Source organism: Lissotriton vulgaris, chromosome 4_1 (assembly GCF_964263255.1).
Source record: "Lissotriton vulgaris chromosome 4_1, aLisVul1.2, whole genome shotgun sequence".
Taxonomy (NCBI): Eukaryota; Metazoa; Chordata; class Amphibia; order Caudata; family Salamandridae; genus Lissotriton; species Lissotriton vulgaris.
Window position 1 is genome coordinate 495,154,486 of NC_141691.1, and position 14,354 is coordinate 495,168,839.

The 14,354-nt window shown below is 37.6% G+C and overlaps 1 protein-coding gene across 1 annotated transcript in view; it reads left to right on the forward strand.

Annotated features, from left to right (window-relative positions):
• RBM41 (RNA binding motif protein 41) overlaps positions 1 to 11,406 on the forward strand; it is a 163,055-nt gene extending 151,649 nt beyond the window's left edge. The window contains exon 7 of the mRNA XM_086964649.1: positions 6,792 to 11,406. Coding sequence (XP_086820775.1) covers positions 6,792 to 6,907 — 116 coding nt within the window. The 3' untranslated portion in view covers positions 6,908 to 11,406. The remainder of the gene's footprint in view (positions 1 to 6,791) is intronic.
• The last annotated feature ends 2,948 nt before the right edge of the window (positions 11,407 to 14,354 follow it).

The window sequence follows — 14,354 nt, forward strand, 5'->3', positions numbered from 1 at the left end:
CAAAGGCCCGAGCATGAAAAAAAAGTCATATATATTCACTTGTAACATAACTTTTCTCACTTTGTTTACTTTACTTTATTTGATAATGAAGTAAGGGGAGGCCTTCTGTTGCAGCATTCTATCTATTATAGCGCTTACTAATCCAATGTGTTGAACTGAAGCACTTACCTGCATGGTCAGCACGCTATGGCATGTGAACTGTGAGTGGTTTGTCATATTTTCTTTGGTTTGTGATCCTATGTGGGAAGTGTTTCCTTATCTTCCCTGATAAACACCAATAATTAGGCTTAAAGTCAATGAAGCTGGGTGTGGGGGGTTGTCTCAGAAAAATGTGTGAGTTGCTCGGCCTTTAGTAGCTCACAACAATTTTTACTGATCAGAAGTAGCTCTCACTACAGAAAAGGTTGAAGACCCCTTATTTAGGACATACAGCAATATTTAATTTTCTCTCCAAGAGGCTTATGTGGACATATGCAGCTTAAATTAACCTTTAACCCCTTCGACGCTGATGACGAGCTGGGCTCGTCGTTGCGTAGCCTCCTCGCACGCTGATGACGAGCCCAGCTCGTCACGCAAAGTGCGTTTTTAAAAAACCCAGCGTGCGAGCGGAATTCCGCTAGCGCGCATGCGGTTAAATCCAGCCCACGTTTCAAGATTTAAAAAACACTCTGCGGACATTTAAGATAGTCTGAGAGGAAAGAGGAAAAGAGATGGGAGGCAAGGCTGGGGAGAATCTTGAAGCAACAGGGAATATTTGGAGAGCAGAGGGTTCTGGGAAGTAGTGAACTTATCTTTTTTCCAGTCTATGCAGCTCCCAAGTTTGAGTGGTTTATTCCTGTTAACATTTGGATCAATCACTTTTCTAAGGTCTTTGATGTAGACTATATCAATAAACAGTCATTCATTGAGCATATGCTCTTCAGCTTCATTCAAGTGCTTAATGCTTCACTCAAGTGTTAGATATGATTGCTTGCTCCTATGACTACTGTAATCACAATATCTCTGTGAAGCGTCTGATACCCTGATGGTTCACATTTACACTATATAAAAAACTAAATAAATACATAAACAAACTAATTTGGTATTATGTCAAATTATTGACATTAAAGAAGTTACTTTGGCAATCAAAAAGAGCCCCTCAGTGAAGGAACCAGGACCTGATGGCGTCCCATTGGACATTTTCAAATAGAATATTCCACTTTGGACTGCAATAATTACTAACATTTTACGAGCTAATACTGTTGGCCCAATAATAGCTTAATGGAAAGAAGCAGTGATAGTACTCATTATTAAAAAGGGGGATAGGAACTAACCTAGTTGCTGTTGCTCTGTCCCTTTAATGGACCCCGCAACTAAAATCTTGGGCTGAGTCCTTCTTTCTAGATTGGAGGTGTAAGCAGAAGAAAATAAAGTCTTGTCAACTATGCAAACTGGATTCTACCTGGACATTAGCACAGTAGAGCAATGCCTCAGTGGTGTATCTTAATTAAGGCTCCCAGTTTTCCCTTTTTATTGGTTTTTACCAGATAAGTACAGCCAGACAACATTGTGTTTCCTGTCTGCATTTATTTTTAAAAGCAGAAAAATACAGAAAATTGTTCTTCTTGTGAGAGACTCTGTGCCATCTTTCATGAATTCATGGCAACAGCTACACAGATAGACAGCACAAGGAGTTAAAGAACAGGATGAGAATTAATTAAAAACAGGCATATGATAACATACATTTGTGGTATAACGCTAATATGCACCTCTGGGTTTAGTGACGATAGATATATGTGGCTTCTTAATTTGCTCAAATGCAGCAGATATCCGCTTATTAGTGCACATTTAAGAAATAAATAAATGTGGGAATATTCCATTTTACAGCTCCATTTATATCCAAAACACAAAATAAATATGGATGAACACCAATAAGTTGGTCCAAACATAAATATGGATAATTACAGATGGAAATGTTAAAAAACAAAAAAAAAACATAAAGCTGGGAGTCGTACTCTTAATAGGGAAGTACATAAAGGGCAGGAGAAGTACCATATATAATAGCTTTTTTGGATCTTTCTGTGCTCTCAACAACTGTTCAAAACTGTGGACTCTAATGGAAAACATGGGGGTAGAGAATGCACTTGTCACACATCTTAGGCACCTACGTTGGGGAATGTCTGCAAAGCAGGGCTTAATTTGAGCCGGTGGTTTCCGGTGCTCAGCACTGCTTTGCACTTATTTATCAACACCGACGCTTTTCATGAGCACCCGTTAAGGGCACAGTAATTTATGGTGGGCCTGGAGATGTTAAGTGATTTGCCCAGAATCACAGGATGTTGAGCTGATGCCGAGGCTCGAACCTGGTTACCCACCTCCGAAGTTAGATGCTCTGGCCATTACGCTCCATCAAGAGAACAAGCGCCGTCTCTCGTGAGAGAAGCGTCCCGAAGTTGCACACCAAAAAGGAATTACATACATTTCCTTATAGACTGTTTGTGAGGTTTTCAATAAATTCGATTTATTTCAACTTGGTACTATTGTTTTCATAGTATACATTTCTTAGATGATTGAGTTGTCATTTCTGGCCAATGCATTTCGGGTTTAACCCTTCTTCAGAGGATTTTTATCTGAAAACATGAATTAGAACATTCAATTGGGTACAGGAGAAACTGCTGTGAATACAAATACATTTTTCAGAATTTGTGTAAAAGGAAGAGTTACCGGAGAAAAAAAACAGCAGTTGTCAAAATTAACAAGCCCGTTGACCCAGGTGAAGGAAAACCTGGTCAGTAGGTGAAACACAATTAACTTAATGGTATCTATTGAATCATACAAATCTCACTCATCACAAGATGAGGGTCAATAACAATGTGCTCACGAATGACGAACGTGCGGAAATAACAGTCGTGCCAAACTTACAAAGTGTAAGGAATGTAAAAGATGACGTTTTAAATTAGTTTAGTATTAGTAATAATGACCGTAATTTGTTTACAGTTTTATTTGACATCAATAAACAACTCAATAGTTACACAAAGGAAATCAATGAGCGAAAAATAAGAAAATTTAAACAAGATACAACGGATTACAAGCTCGGAGAAGTTTACAATTGAGCTGACATATACGCACGTCGCTGGCAACAGAAACCTACTACAGCAAGATCAACTGACGATACATCATCGTCTAATGATGACTCACAACATAGGAGACGAATACCTTTGAAAACAACTAATTTGAGAACCGAAGATACCAGACCCTCAACATCCAGCAACATTGCAGCACAAGCAACTACCGGCTTACCTTTTTTAGAGATGGTATCAGACAAGAAGAAGAACTCTGAGGGAGAGATCAAAGAAGAAAATCCATACAAGTTACAGTGGCCAAAAACACGAGAAGTCAGAAACCCAAGTGATAAATATTTCTAAACCACAGCTGACCGAGTTTTATATTCAAACGTTACAGAAAGGCCCCTCTTATGTCCCAACGTACCTTTCCAACATCTTGGAAACACAAGTGTATGTATACAAATGTTTGCGGTCACTAAGATTAAGACATTTTTTCACCAATGTAGTGGAAAAACCAGACCAGTTGAAGCAAGACACCTTTTGGGATTACGAAACAAAAGTAGATTTATACCTCTGCTCAGTCACAAAGTGCTAGTTGCATTTGAAAAAGTTATATTGAAGGACGTGGAGAAAATATTCAAACAACTGAGGTCAAAAGTTACCAACACCACGCGAAAAGAAAAGCAGGTTTTAGAACAACTGGCTTCCAACAGCAACATAACCATTCGCCAAGCGGACAAGGGCGGCACCCTGGGGATCATGGATACCGATTTTTACCTCAAAAACATCAACACACATGTGAATGACAACAACACATATAGGAGAATCAGATTTGATTTCACAAATTAATTTTTAAAGATTCTGACCTGGATAATAGATAATGCTATAGATCAAGGCACCATTGGAAGAAAAGAAAAAGAGTACATCATCAAAACCAATCCTGCTGTACAATATATATATATATAATTCCAAAGATCTATAAAAACATTACTACACTTCCATTTCGACCAATAGTTTCCACCATCAACTCCATCCATGAACCAGTAGGAAAATACATCGACAAACATCTTCAGCCAATTGTCTGTAATATGTCCACTTACATCAAGGACAGTACTGATTTTTTAAACATCTTTGACGACTTCAAACCCTATTATACGAAAGATATGATTCTATGTACAATTGACGTCAAGTCACTTTATTCTTCCGTCCCCCACAACTGGGGCTTATCAGCATTGGAATCTGTTCTAATACACACCAACAAAGATGAAGATCTTAAAGTTTTTTAATGGAACTGCTCCACTTTACGTTATTTTACAGTTATTTTAAGTGGCAAGAGCAATTTTGTATCCACTCCTCTGAAACTTCCATGGGAAATTGTGCCACTCCGGCATATGCTAACATCTTCATGTACTGATTCGAATTGGATCATGTATTGAATCACCCTGATTGGACTCACAATCTAATCATGTACAAAAGGTACATAGACAATATTTTCATTCTTTGGAAAGGAACAGAAAAAGCTTTATCACAGGCTATATGCAAGGTGAATGAGAAAATAAGTTTCACATCTACTATTAACAAGAATGAAATTGCTTTCTTGGATGTATGAATATTAAATCACGACGGAATAATAACAGCCAAAGTCCACACAAAAATAACTGACAGAAACAATCTTCTAGGCTATACCAGTTTCCATCAACTTTCATTGAAGAAACATGTAACATTTTCTCAATTGCTATGCATCAGAAGAATAGCATCTACAGAAGAATTTTACACAGAACACATGACCACAACAGTCAAGAAATTTCAGCAAAGAGGATACCCTGACAGCATCTTAAATGAAGCCACAATCAGAGTTCAAAATATAGAACGCAGGGACCTACTCACACATAAACAAAAGAGTGAAGAACAACGATCTGTATTTGTTTCCAAATTCTCAACTACGAGCCACAGAATTAAGAAATCGATAATCAGACACTGGCCGTTACTCACGCACACGCAACTCTAAGGAATTATTACGACAGAAAGAACAAAGTACAACAACCAGGCACCGGGGACTCTCCTGTGTCACAATTGCGGGAATTACAAACCAGTCATTAAGGGAAACCAGATACTTCATCCAACCAAGGGAACACCAATCAAATTGAAGGTCACAGGTACATGTGACAGCAGTAATCTTATATACATGTTGAAATGTCCATGCGGACAAGTTATGTCGGCAAAACTCAAGGAAAATCAAAACACGTGTTATAGAACACAAAAGTAACATTCGGTTGAAGAACACTAAGTCCACAGTGGCAACACACTTTAACTCTCACAATCACAATTCCAGTCGACTTTGTTTCTGTATATTGGAATGTATGCCAATTCTTCTGGGAAGAGACAGCTCACAACATTTACTGAGATGGGAGGTATTTTGGATAATCATCTCAATACCTCGTACCCCAAAGGTCTCAATGATTGTTTGGACCTTAGTTGTTTTTTATAAAACTGCGTTACAGTATTCATGTTTATTATCATATTAAAACTGGGTTAATTCCGTTTATGGACAAAGAATTCAATGACCGTCATGATCACAGCTGTTTTTTATAAATTCTTATAAATTGTGTTACAACATTCATGATCTCTTTCAACTTGGGTTATTTATGAGACTAGTGGACACGTTTATCAATGCACTGTTTATTAAAATCCATACAATCTTCACAATTCGATGGTTGACAGTGATACGCAAAAAAAAAAAAAATATTTATGGCAACATTTGCACTTCCTACGTAACTATAGAAAAGTTGGAACATTTCTGCATGTTTCTACGTATTCTGAGCTACTGCACCTCTTTTTTAAATCTGACTTGAATTAAACTGTTAAACTGATATCATATCTTTTTGCAACAAATGTCTACAGCTTTTTTGATTTGTTTATTTTTGCATTGGAAATTCTATTGTATTCTTCATGTTTACAAACATGATCTCTCTTTAATACAAAAGAGCTACACGCCAAGGATTTCATTAATTTGTGGGAAATGTTATGGTGGAACCATGTATTATAAGGAATAAAGTAACCCTTACTACACATCATAAGGGTATTACAAGGTACCTCGGAGTTCCATTAATTTTTACTGTCATGGAACCCATTGGTCACTTGCACTATCCTTCTAATTTATGACAGTGGGTACTTATTCCCATATGTCACTAATTTACCCTTGTCTTACAGAGTCAAGGTACTATTTTAGTAGACTACAGCGTCACAAAAGCTTTCATTATGCGTGGCCAATTAATTCCACTTGAGTAGGCAGCACTTACTGGCCCCATCAGAATTAGTTCATCCACAGATCTGTTTACTTTCATTTCTGTGGGAACTTCCAATTAAACCTGTAAACCCTGTTAACTTCCCCCACCACAGACTTTTCAGTACACCTGGTATCAGTAATTCCATGGTGGGGAGTGGATTTAATAGGAAAAATACAAGACACTCTGAATGGGGGCATAAGATATTATATTCATGGCGTGCGCAAGTTGAGTCTATGATCGCCTCCCCATCTGCGAAAATAGTACAATTTTAAATTTTACTCTGAGTTCCTTCTATCAGGAGGTATAATTTCTGGGATTTCACAGAATGGGGAATTATAGATAGAAATGCTGGATGTACTCATGCAAGCAACCTTGATGATGCTTGGTAAATGATTCCAAATTAAGGCTTAAACAGGCTAAATGGTAGTCAAAAACTGAGTTTGTGTTATGTCTTTTCCAGGTGTGGCTGTGGCAGAGAAAGCCCGGTTGCTGGTAAATGGATACAATCTCCTCGGAAAACCTCTGGTAATTGAGTTTGGGAAAAACAAATCTGAGGCATCAGACCTGCATTCCTGAACCGTACCTACGTCTGGCAAAGAAGAACTCAGAAATGTGTGAATCTCAGAAGGCTGTGGGTTCTCTACATAATTGCAGATGGAATTGGGGTTTCTAAAAGCTGAATTCCAAAGCTGCCCGCCAGGTTTGGTGCAAAGTAGAGTTACTGGAGGAATGATCAGAACTTTTGTATTAGGTGCAGAAAGATGCCTTAGTATCACTGGTCCGTGTAAGCCCAAATATTTTACAGAAATATCTGTCCAGGCTGAAATACGTGCAATTAAACACTATTTTCTTGTGAGCTGTGATGTGATTGGTATAATGCACACAATAAAAGATTAAATTAAACAGCGTGGAGAACAGAAAGTTCTAAAAATAAGTGGACGAGTAAAAATAAAGTGAGCATTCTCTTAATTTAGATATGAGAAGATATTAGAACATTGGAATGTTGAGAGCTCCATTTAATCCAATAAAGCAGCAGCGGCCTAGAAAACTGGTATTGGCCTATGGCTCTCAACATTTCAATGTCCTAATGCACAGCCTCAGCCTTTCTCTTTCCCTTACCTCTCGAAAATATATTAATTAGGCAGAGGAAAGCAAAAGGCAGAGGCTGTGGAGGACACACGCAGCATTTACCCTTCCCTCCTCCTGTAGGTCAGTGTCACTAGGGCTTCAGAGGGAGGGAGAGGTTAATGTTGCTCAGCTCCTGGATCTGCCTGGCTTGGCTGAACTACAAAAAGCAGTTCAGCTCAGCCGGAAAGAACCAGGGGCTGACTTCAGGCCCCTTTCAATGCTCTTGCTATGAATGTTCAACATCTACAGCCCTGCCTGCAAATGTTAATTGTAGAACATTCACAGCAAGATCTGTGAACAAAAGCTTTGGAGCCGAGGGGGATTTCAGTCCCCTTAGTCTTCGAGAAGCCTTTGTTTTCTAATTAGAACATTCAGCCTTCAGGGGGTGGAATTTTCTAATAGCTTTATATACTGCCTTAGTTGGGATACACCTGCCATTAAAGGCCCTCGCCGAATGCTGGAGCGGGCCGGTATAGCTCGCTACAGCAGGCTATAAATCTATCTTAAAGCTACCTTTGCAGGGCTATGGCAGAGATGAACTACATAAATCATTTGCTGCTATGTCCTTGGTTTGCACATATCAAGGGATAAATATCACATTCTACCAAGCTTTAGTAGTACTCTTGCCATAATAAACTATTGCTTATGTAGGAATTTGTTTCAATTACAATTGCGGTTTACGATCATCGGGGCTAAGCCCCATTGTCTCTGGTTCAATGGACCTTTGACGTTAAATGAGATTAATCCGGAGTTTTACCTCATATTTATTTATTTATCACAGCCTCTATCTATATTAGACAATAAGGAGAGTCTGGTATGAGCTAAAAGGTTTTATTATTTAAATTTATTAGGTCACAAGTAGAATAAATCCATCAATCTTAGTCATTTGAATCTCATTAGAAATCAATAAGCAATCGATAAATCGCATTAATGTCTGTTAAGCATGTTTCATAAAGGAAAGAAAATAGCTAGGTTCAAAGTGAGAAGACAGTAAGGTGTCAGTCAAAAGCCATTTGAGAGAGTGAGATTACAAGCATAAAGCTTTAGCATTAATGATCAGATCAGTAAATCAACAGATCCAAGCAGAATTTCCCATAAGGAGAGGTTCAAGAAACTGAGTTTTAAAGCATTGTGGACTGGGGTAAAGAGTGGTAGACTCAGGGGTAGTGTTGTAAAGAATTTATCCAACTCTAGGAACACACACTAATATAGACAAACAAAATTTTGTCTCAGTCTACATGTTGTTTCTTCTCTCTTCTGTCGACCAATCTGCTTCCGATGCACTCATGGGAATGCATTTTCTCCCCATCTACTCACCAGGATACAATAGTCTACAAACAGCAATGTTGAGTGAAATATTTCTTATCAACTACAACGTTAACTCTCTTTGACTTTCACATCATTCATTCCCTTTAGAAATGCTGCATCTTCATATGTGAGCTTCTTCATTCCCTCACAAAATGACAAATCTCTAATCATTTGTTAACAGTAATCTTTGTGTAAGTAGAAACATTTTGCAGTTAGATGAAAACATTTATTGCAGCAATTATTCATTATGCAAAACTTGTCTATGAGAAATTCAAGAAATCCACTCTTTATGCACATTTAAGCATTTTCTAATCATGGCAGCTTGTCAGGCACTTTTGCTTCAGCCATTTGAGACCTAGTTCGAACAAATATGGGGAATGATCACACTCTTTGCAGCAGTTTACCCTGGTTTACAATGTTCTTGTACACACAATTCTACAACTCTTAGTCAACATAAATAAACAATCTTTGTCTGCTCCTCTAAAGAAAACAGAACCAATTCAACAATCAAAACATGTATGTTTTGATGCCCAATGACTTCTACACACACAAAGGTTTTTCATACATGCAAATGAAATCTCGCATGTCGGAAATCACAGTTCAATGTAGCTTCACCTTTGTGCAATAGGTTCTGTCAACACCAATCGCAAATGGTGCATTCACCACAATTTTTTATAATCCCTGTGTGAATTGTGCAGTCTACAGTACCTAATGACCTACACCACAATTCTTTAGCAGACAAGAAAACCATAACTCAACTCTTATTTATCTATCCCGGGATCTTCTTCTACTTCGGAGTCCGATAACCTCTTCAACTTCACAACAATAGCACATATAAATCACTAATTCAGTCAACACTCTTCTTCAACATGTTAGCAAAAATCAACAACCGCATAACCCTATTGATACTCAAACCTTCAATAGAGCAACTGCCTTCTAAACTGCACCTCATCAATCTTCAAAATGTGAGCTTTGGGACTCCGGCATTACTGAAACTTTGGGTAATTATGTACAGCTCATATTCTTATAATGTAAACCATTAATCTGCAACCAATTTTACTGGAGCAGGAATTTGTTTCAATTACAATTGTGGTCTATGAGTATCAGGGCTATCCCCTGCTGTCCCTGGGTTGATGGGCCTTTAACGTTGAGTGAGATTAATCAGGAACTGTATATCACATGACATTATTACAATCTCTATCTGTAGTAGACCGTAATGGGAGTTTGGTATGAATTAAAGAGTTTTATTATTCAAAATTGTTAGTAAGTTTTCTTTATTAAGTATCAAGTTAAATTCATCAATCTTATTCATCAGAATCTAATTAGAAATCAATTTATCAATAAGTAATCAATAAATCTCTCTATAAAGGAAAGAACATTTCTATTCTAACAGTGGGAATAAAGGGTGTCTTTCAAACCCCATAAAGATTTTTACTTTGAGCAAGATAGTGAGAGTAGCAGCATGAAGCTTTAGCATTAATAGTAAGCTGAAGAAATCAATAATCGATCAAAGCAGAGCTTCCCATAAAGAAAAGTTCAAGAAACTGAGTAGAGTCTCAAAACAGCATGGACTTGGTAGAGGGGATAAGTCTGAGCGTTGGACAGTGTATCAGAGATCTCGGAGTAAATAAGTTTGACCTACTCTAGGAACACGCATTATTATAGACAAACAAAAATACTCTTGCAATCTTCATGTTGCGTGTTCTGTCGACTAGTCAGCTTCTGATGTACTCATGGGAACGTATTCACTCCCCAGCTTATCACAGTAATACAATAGTCCAAAAAACGCCATATCAAGTGAAACATTTTTTATTAAATACAGTGTTAACTCTTGAACTTTCACATCATTCATTCCCTTTAGAAATTCTGCATCTTCATAGGTTAACTTCTTCATTTCCTCACTAAATAACACATCTCTAATTATTTGTTAACAGTGATCTTTGTGTAAGTAGAAACATTTTGCAGAGTTAGATGAAAACATGTATGCAACTATTACTCATTATGAAGAAAATGTCCATGAGAAGGTCAATAAGTAAACCGTGTATTCACATTTAAGCATTGCTAGTCATGTAAGCTTGTCAACCATCTTGCTTCAACCATTTGAGGCCTAGTATGAGTAAATTTGGTTGCCTGTTACAATGTTTGCCTTTAAATGCTTTTTTTTCTTCAATAAATTCTACACTTTAATTCTGTATATTTATTTTTAACTGTATTATTTTCTCGATATTTTCAAATACTTCTTCACCATGAAGCTGCCTTCAAGCAAATGTACATAAAGAACATTCCTTTTCCTTTTAGACTAGTTGCCATAACTTAGGGAAACCAACTATAAAAAGATAAGATGACTGATGTGCATGAAGGGCTCCTGCATATGAAGGAATTTGTGTATTCAGTAGTAAAGTCTAATAAACGCATTATAGCAAGAGCTTATTCGATAAGAACCATCAATACACATAGTTATAATTTAGTCGCTTGTATAAAGATCTGTTTAAAATGCACTGTAAAATATTGTTTCACTGCAAATTGTTTCATGTAAATGTTTGATGACATCTTTTGGGGGTTTTCCTTCGTACAATTGCTACAAAGCTTTTATTTGATTGCTGTCATTTTGATATAAAAAATAAAGAGGTGAAAGCCAATTCACCAAATATTTTTTATTCTAGGCTTAGATATTTTGGTTAAAGGCAAGGACAAATGTTGGACCCCACTTCTTTCCGAAGGAAATTAAAACGGGTCTTGTTTTGAGTTTTAAAGACATGAGGAATAACATGAGTAGATAGTTCTCTTGAGTGCTGCAGCTAATTTGATTTTGTTAAGGATTCCCATTGCTTTACTTTAAATAGTAGAGCTCATCTGTAGAGTTGGAGTTATATGTAGAAGGATGTATGTGCATTGTATTGGTCTAAAGATTCTGAAGCAGACTCTACTAAATTCTGTAAAGAGCACTTCTGGATAGACTAGGGGCCTTAGGGTATGGTGAACAGAACACACAGTGCAAACACGGTGCATGTCCTGTTGACCATTATGTGCAGTACACTCACTGAGATGCACTTGTAATACAGTGGACAGAACTTCTGGCATATTTTTGATGTGATGAGAAATAAAGGTGACAAGCAGCCAAAAGCAGGACCAATGTGTTCCTCTTTACTGGTGTCACTAAATACATGGTGACTCTATCTAATTGAGAAGGAAATAAACATAGAGTTCTTTCAAAATTAGATTTACTAATTTCCAAGGCTACACACCTACTCATGTAATGGCCCATGAAAGGGTATGTATCCACAAGCAGTCAGTAGGGACTGAGAATAACTCCTAATCAATTTGCTCTACTCAGTCAGTTTCCCAGAACATCATTTTAGTGTGGTACAAGAGAAGCAAGTTGGCAAACAGGCTAGACTGAGATGGACATTTGGTACAGTGATATCTACTCTACTCCCTCTTCATTTTCCAATCACAGACTCTGCATCAGTGATATTGGTTACTCTTCAGCTCTGTTGGAAAAATGCAGTCGGCACAGAGCCAATCCTGTAACCTTGCAAAGGTATCCAAAACAGACAAAGTAGAGGTTACTGCTTCTACAGCAGAATGGCTTTTAATTACCAACAACTGAAAGTCAAGGAAGGACATCAATATTCCTGTTGTGATCAGTTGATAAACAGCATACACATTATATGTTGCCATCTGAATCAGGTGAGTAGCCAACATCTTATAACATGCATGTTTTATGACTCTCATTATATGGTTGGAGAACTTGAGCATTTTTGTACACTCCACCCATCTACTCGTAATCAAGTATTCAGTTGGGCGTGTTGACTTCTGCCAACTGTGCCTAAACTGTGAAGGAAGAAGTGCTCTTGTTAAGTGTAATGCAGTTTGTTGCAACCTTTTTCCATGAGGACCCTTGACTCTGACATCTTACGACTATCTCTCGGTTCTCAATACTGAGTCACTGATACCATATCTATAAACCTGAACGATACCTCTGTTTCCATAGGCCCATGCTCCTTGATAAAGCCACAGGCCTTCACACCACCAGGGGAGAAACAAGTGTTGGCTGGCTCAGTTTCACAAACTATTTTGAATGTCAGCAATAAGAATAAATGGTTATCTAGAATTAAAAAGCCATCTGATTCTTGGCTGCAACTTAACATAATAAAACCCAATGTTACTCGGATGAGAGCACACACATTGCCTTTGATTAAAACTATACCCTTATTCATTGCTCACAATTATTTTGTGCTCCCTTAGTGTTGTGGTTCATCCATAGGTCTAGACCTTTATATATAGGCTTTCCTGTTTTCAGTTTCTATTTTTGGTCAATTCTGGTGGGGTTTTTTCCAGTGTTTTCAGTAGCTTAAAAACAGTGGTTATCAGTAGTTACACATTTTCGAGCCATTAAAAACAACATAAACAGTGTATTTCTAGTGTTTATGGAATGATTCGCTTTTAATTATTGCTTGCCTTTTGCACTGATAGTGCATGTATATAGACAGCGTGTGTACAGGGTAATGAGGTCCAAATACATTTTTACAAATCAAACTTATTGTAATACACTATACAATACTTCTTTAGTGAGTATTTGGTAATGCACACTAGCTCTGTCCTTCGTATGTGAATGTTTATCTGTGAAAAGGCCCTCTCAACATTGGCACTTGAAACGGGCAATGCCAAAACAGCCAGTACACAATGACATAGCTTTCCATGCCAATACTGGTGCACCTGACGATTGTGATTCTCTAGGACATGTTCTGCAACATATGTGTTGAATGTGGCGCATATGGCCTCAGTTATTGAAGCAGTCAAAAATAAAGCAGAACTTTTCAGAGCCTGGAGAAAATTCAATAGGGATCTAGAACTTGTGCAGAGAACCCCAGCGAGGCTCCATTAACTTCAGATGCCATGGTTGGTAAAGGAGCATTGCTATACATCATTGCAAGCCATTTCCCATAGACTGTAAAATCCAATTTCCTGAATTGCTTCTCAACATTTCTTTGCTTACCAAGTGGCAAGAATTCTAACATGAAACATGTTAAAGTGCCAAAGTCACTAAAAGTGTTGCCCAGCCTACTCTCAAGGAGATGTTTCATATCTGCACCAATTACGCTGAACACTTGGTAGACAAGGATGTTTTCGGACTCTAGTATTTTGACTATGTCCACTATAGCAGTCATGTTTTCCTGTAAAAACCTGAGCATACTATAGACTGTACTTTTTCACATAACTATCAATATTTGACCAAAGATAATCACATTTCTTACTTTTGGCATTTTCATGAAGAAAAAACGGTCGTCACATGGATAATGTAGCATTCACAGCCTTTAGGACTGAGAACCACCGCCTAAAAGACACAGTTGGCATGACTCTCACTTTGATGCCATAAAAAGCACAAAATGAGAAATATTAGCATTTTAGTTCCCGGGCATTACGTAACAGTTCACCAGAATGGACTACAAAGTCAATGGCATTCTTCATTAACTCTGAAGATTGTAAATGTGCTTTCAGCATACCATATAGCATCGATTTTGACACGTCATCACACAACTTTTTCATATAAGTAGCTGAATTACTGCAAATACAATCTTTATTG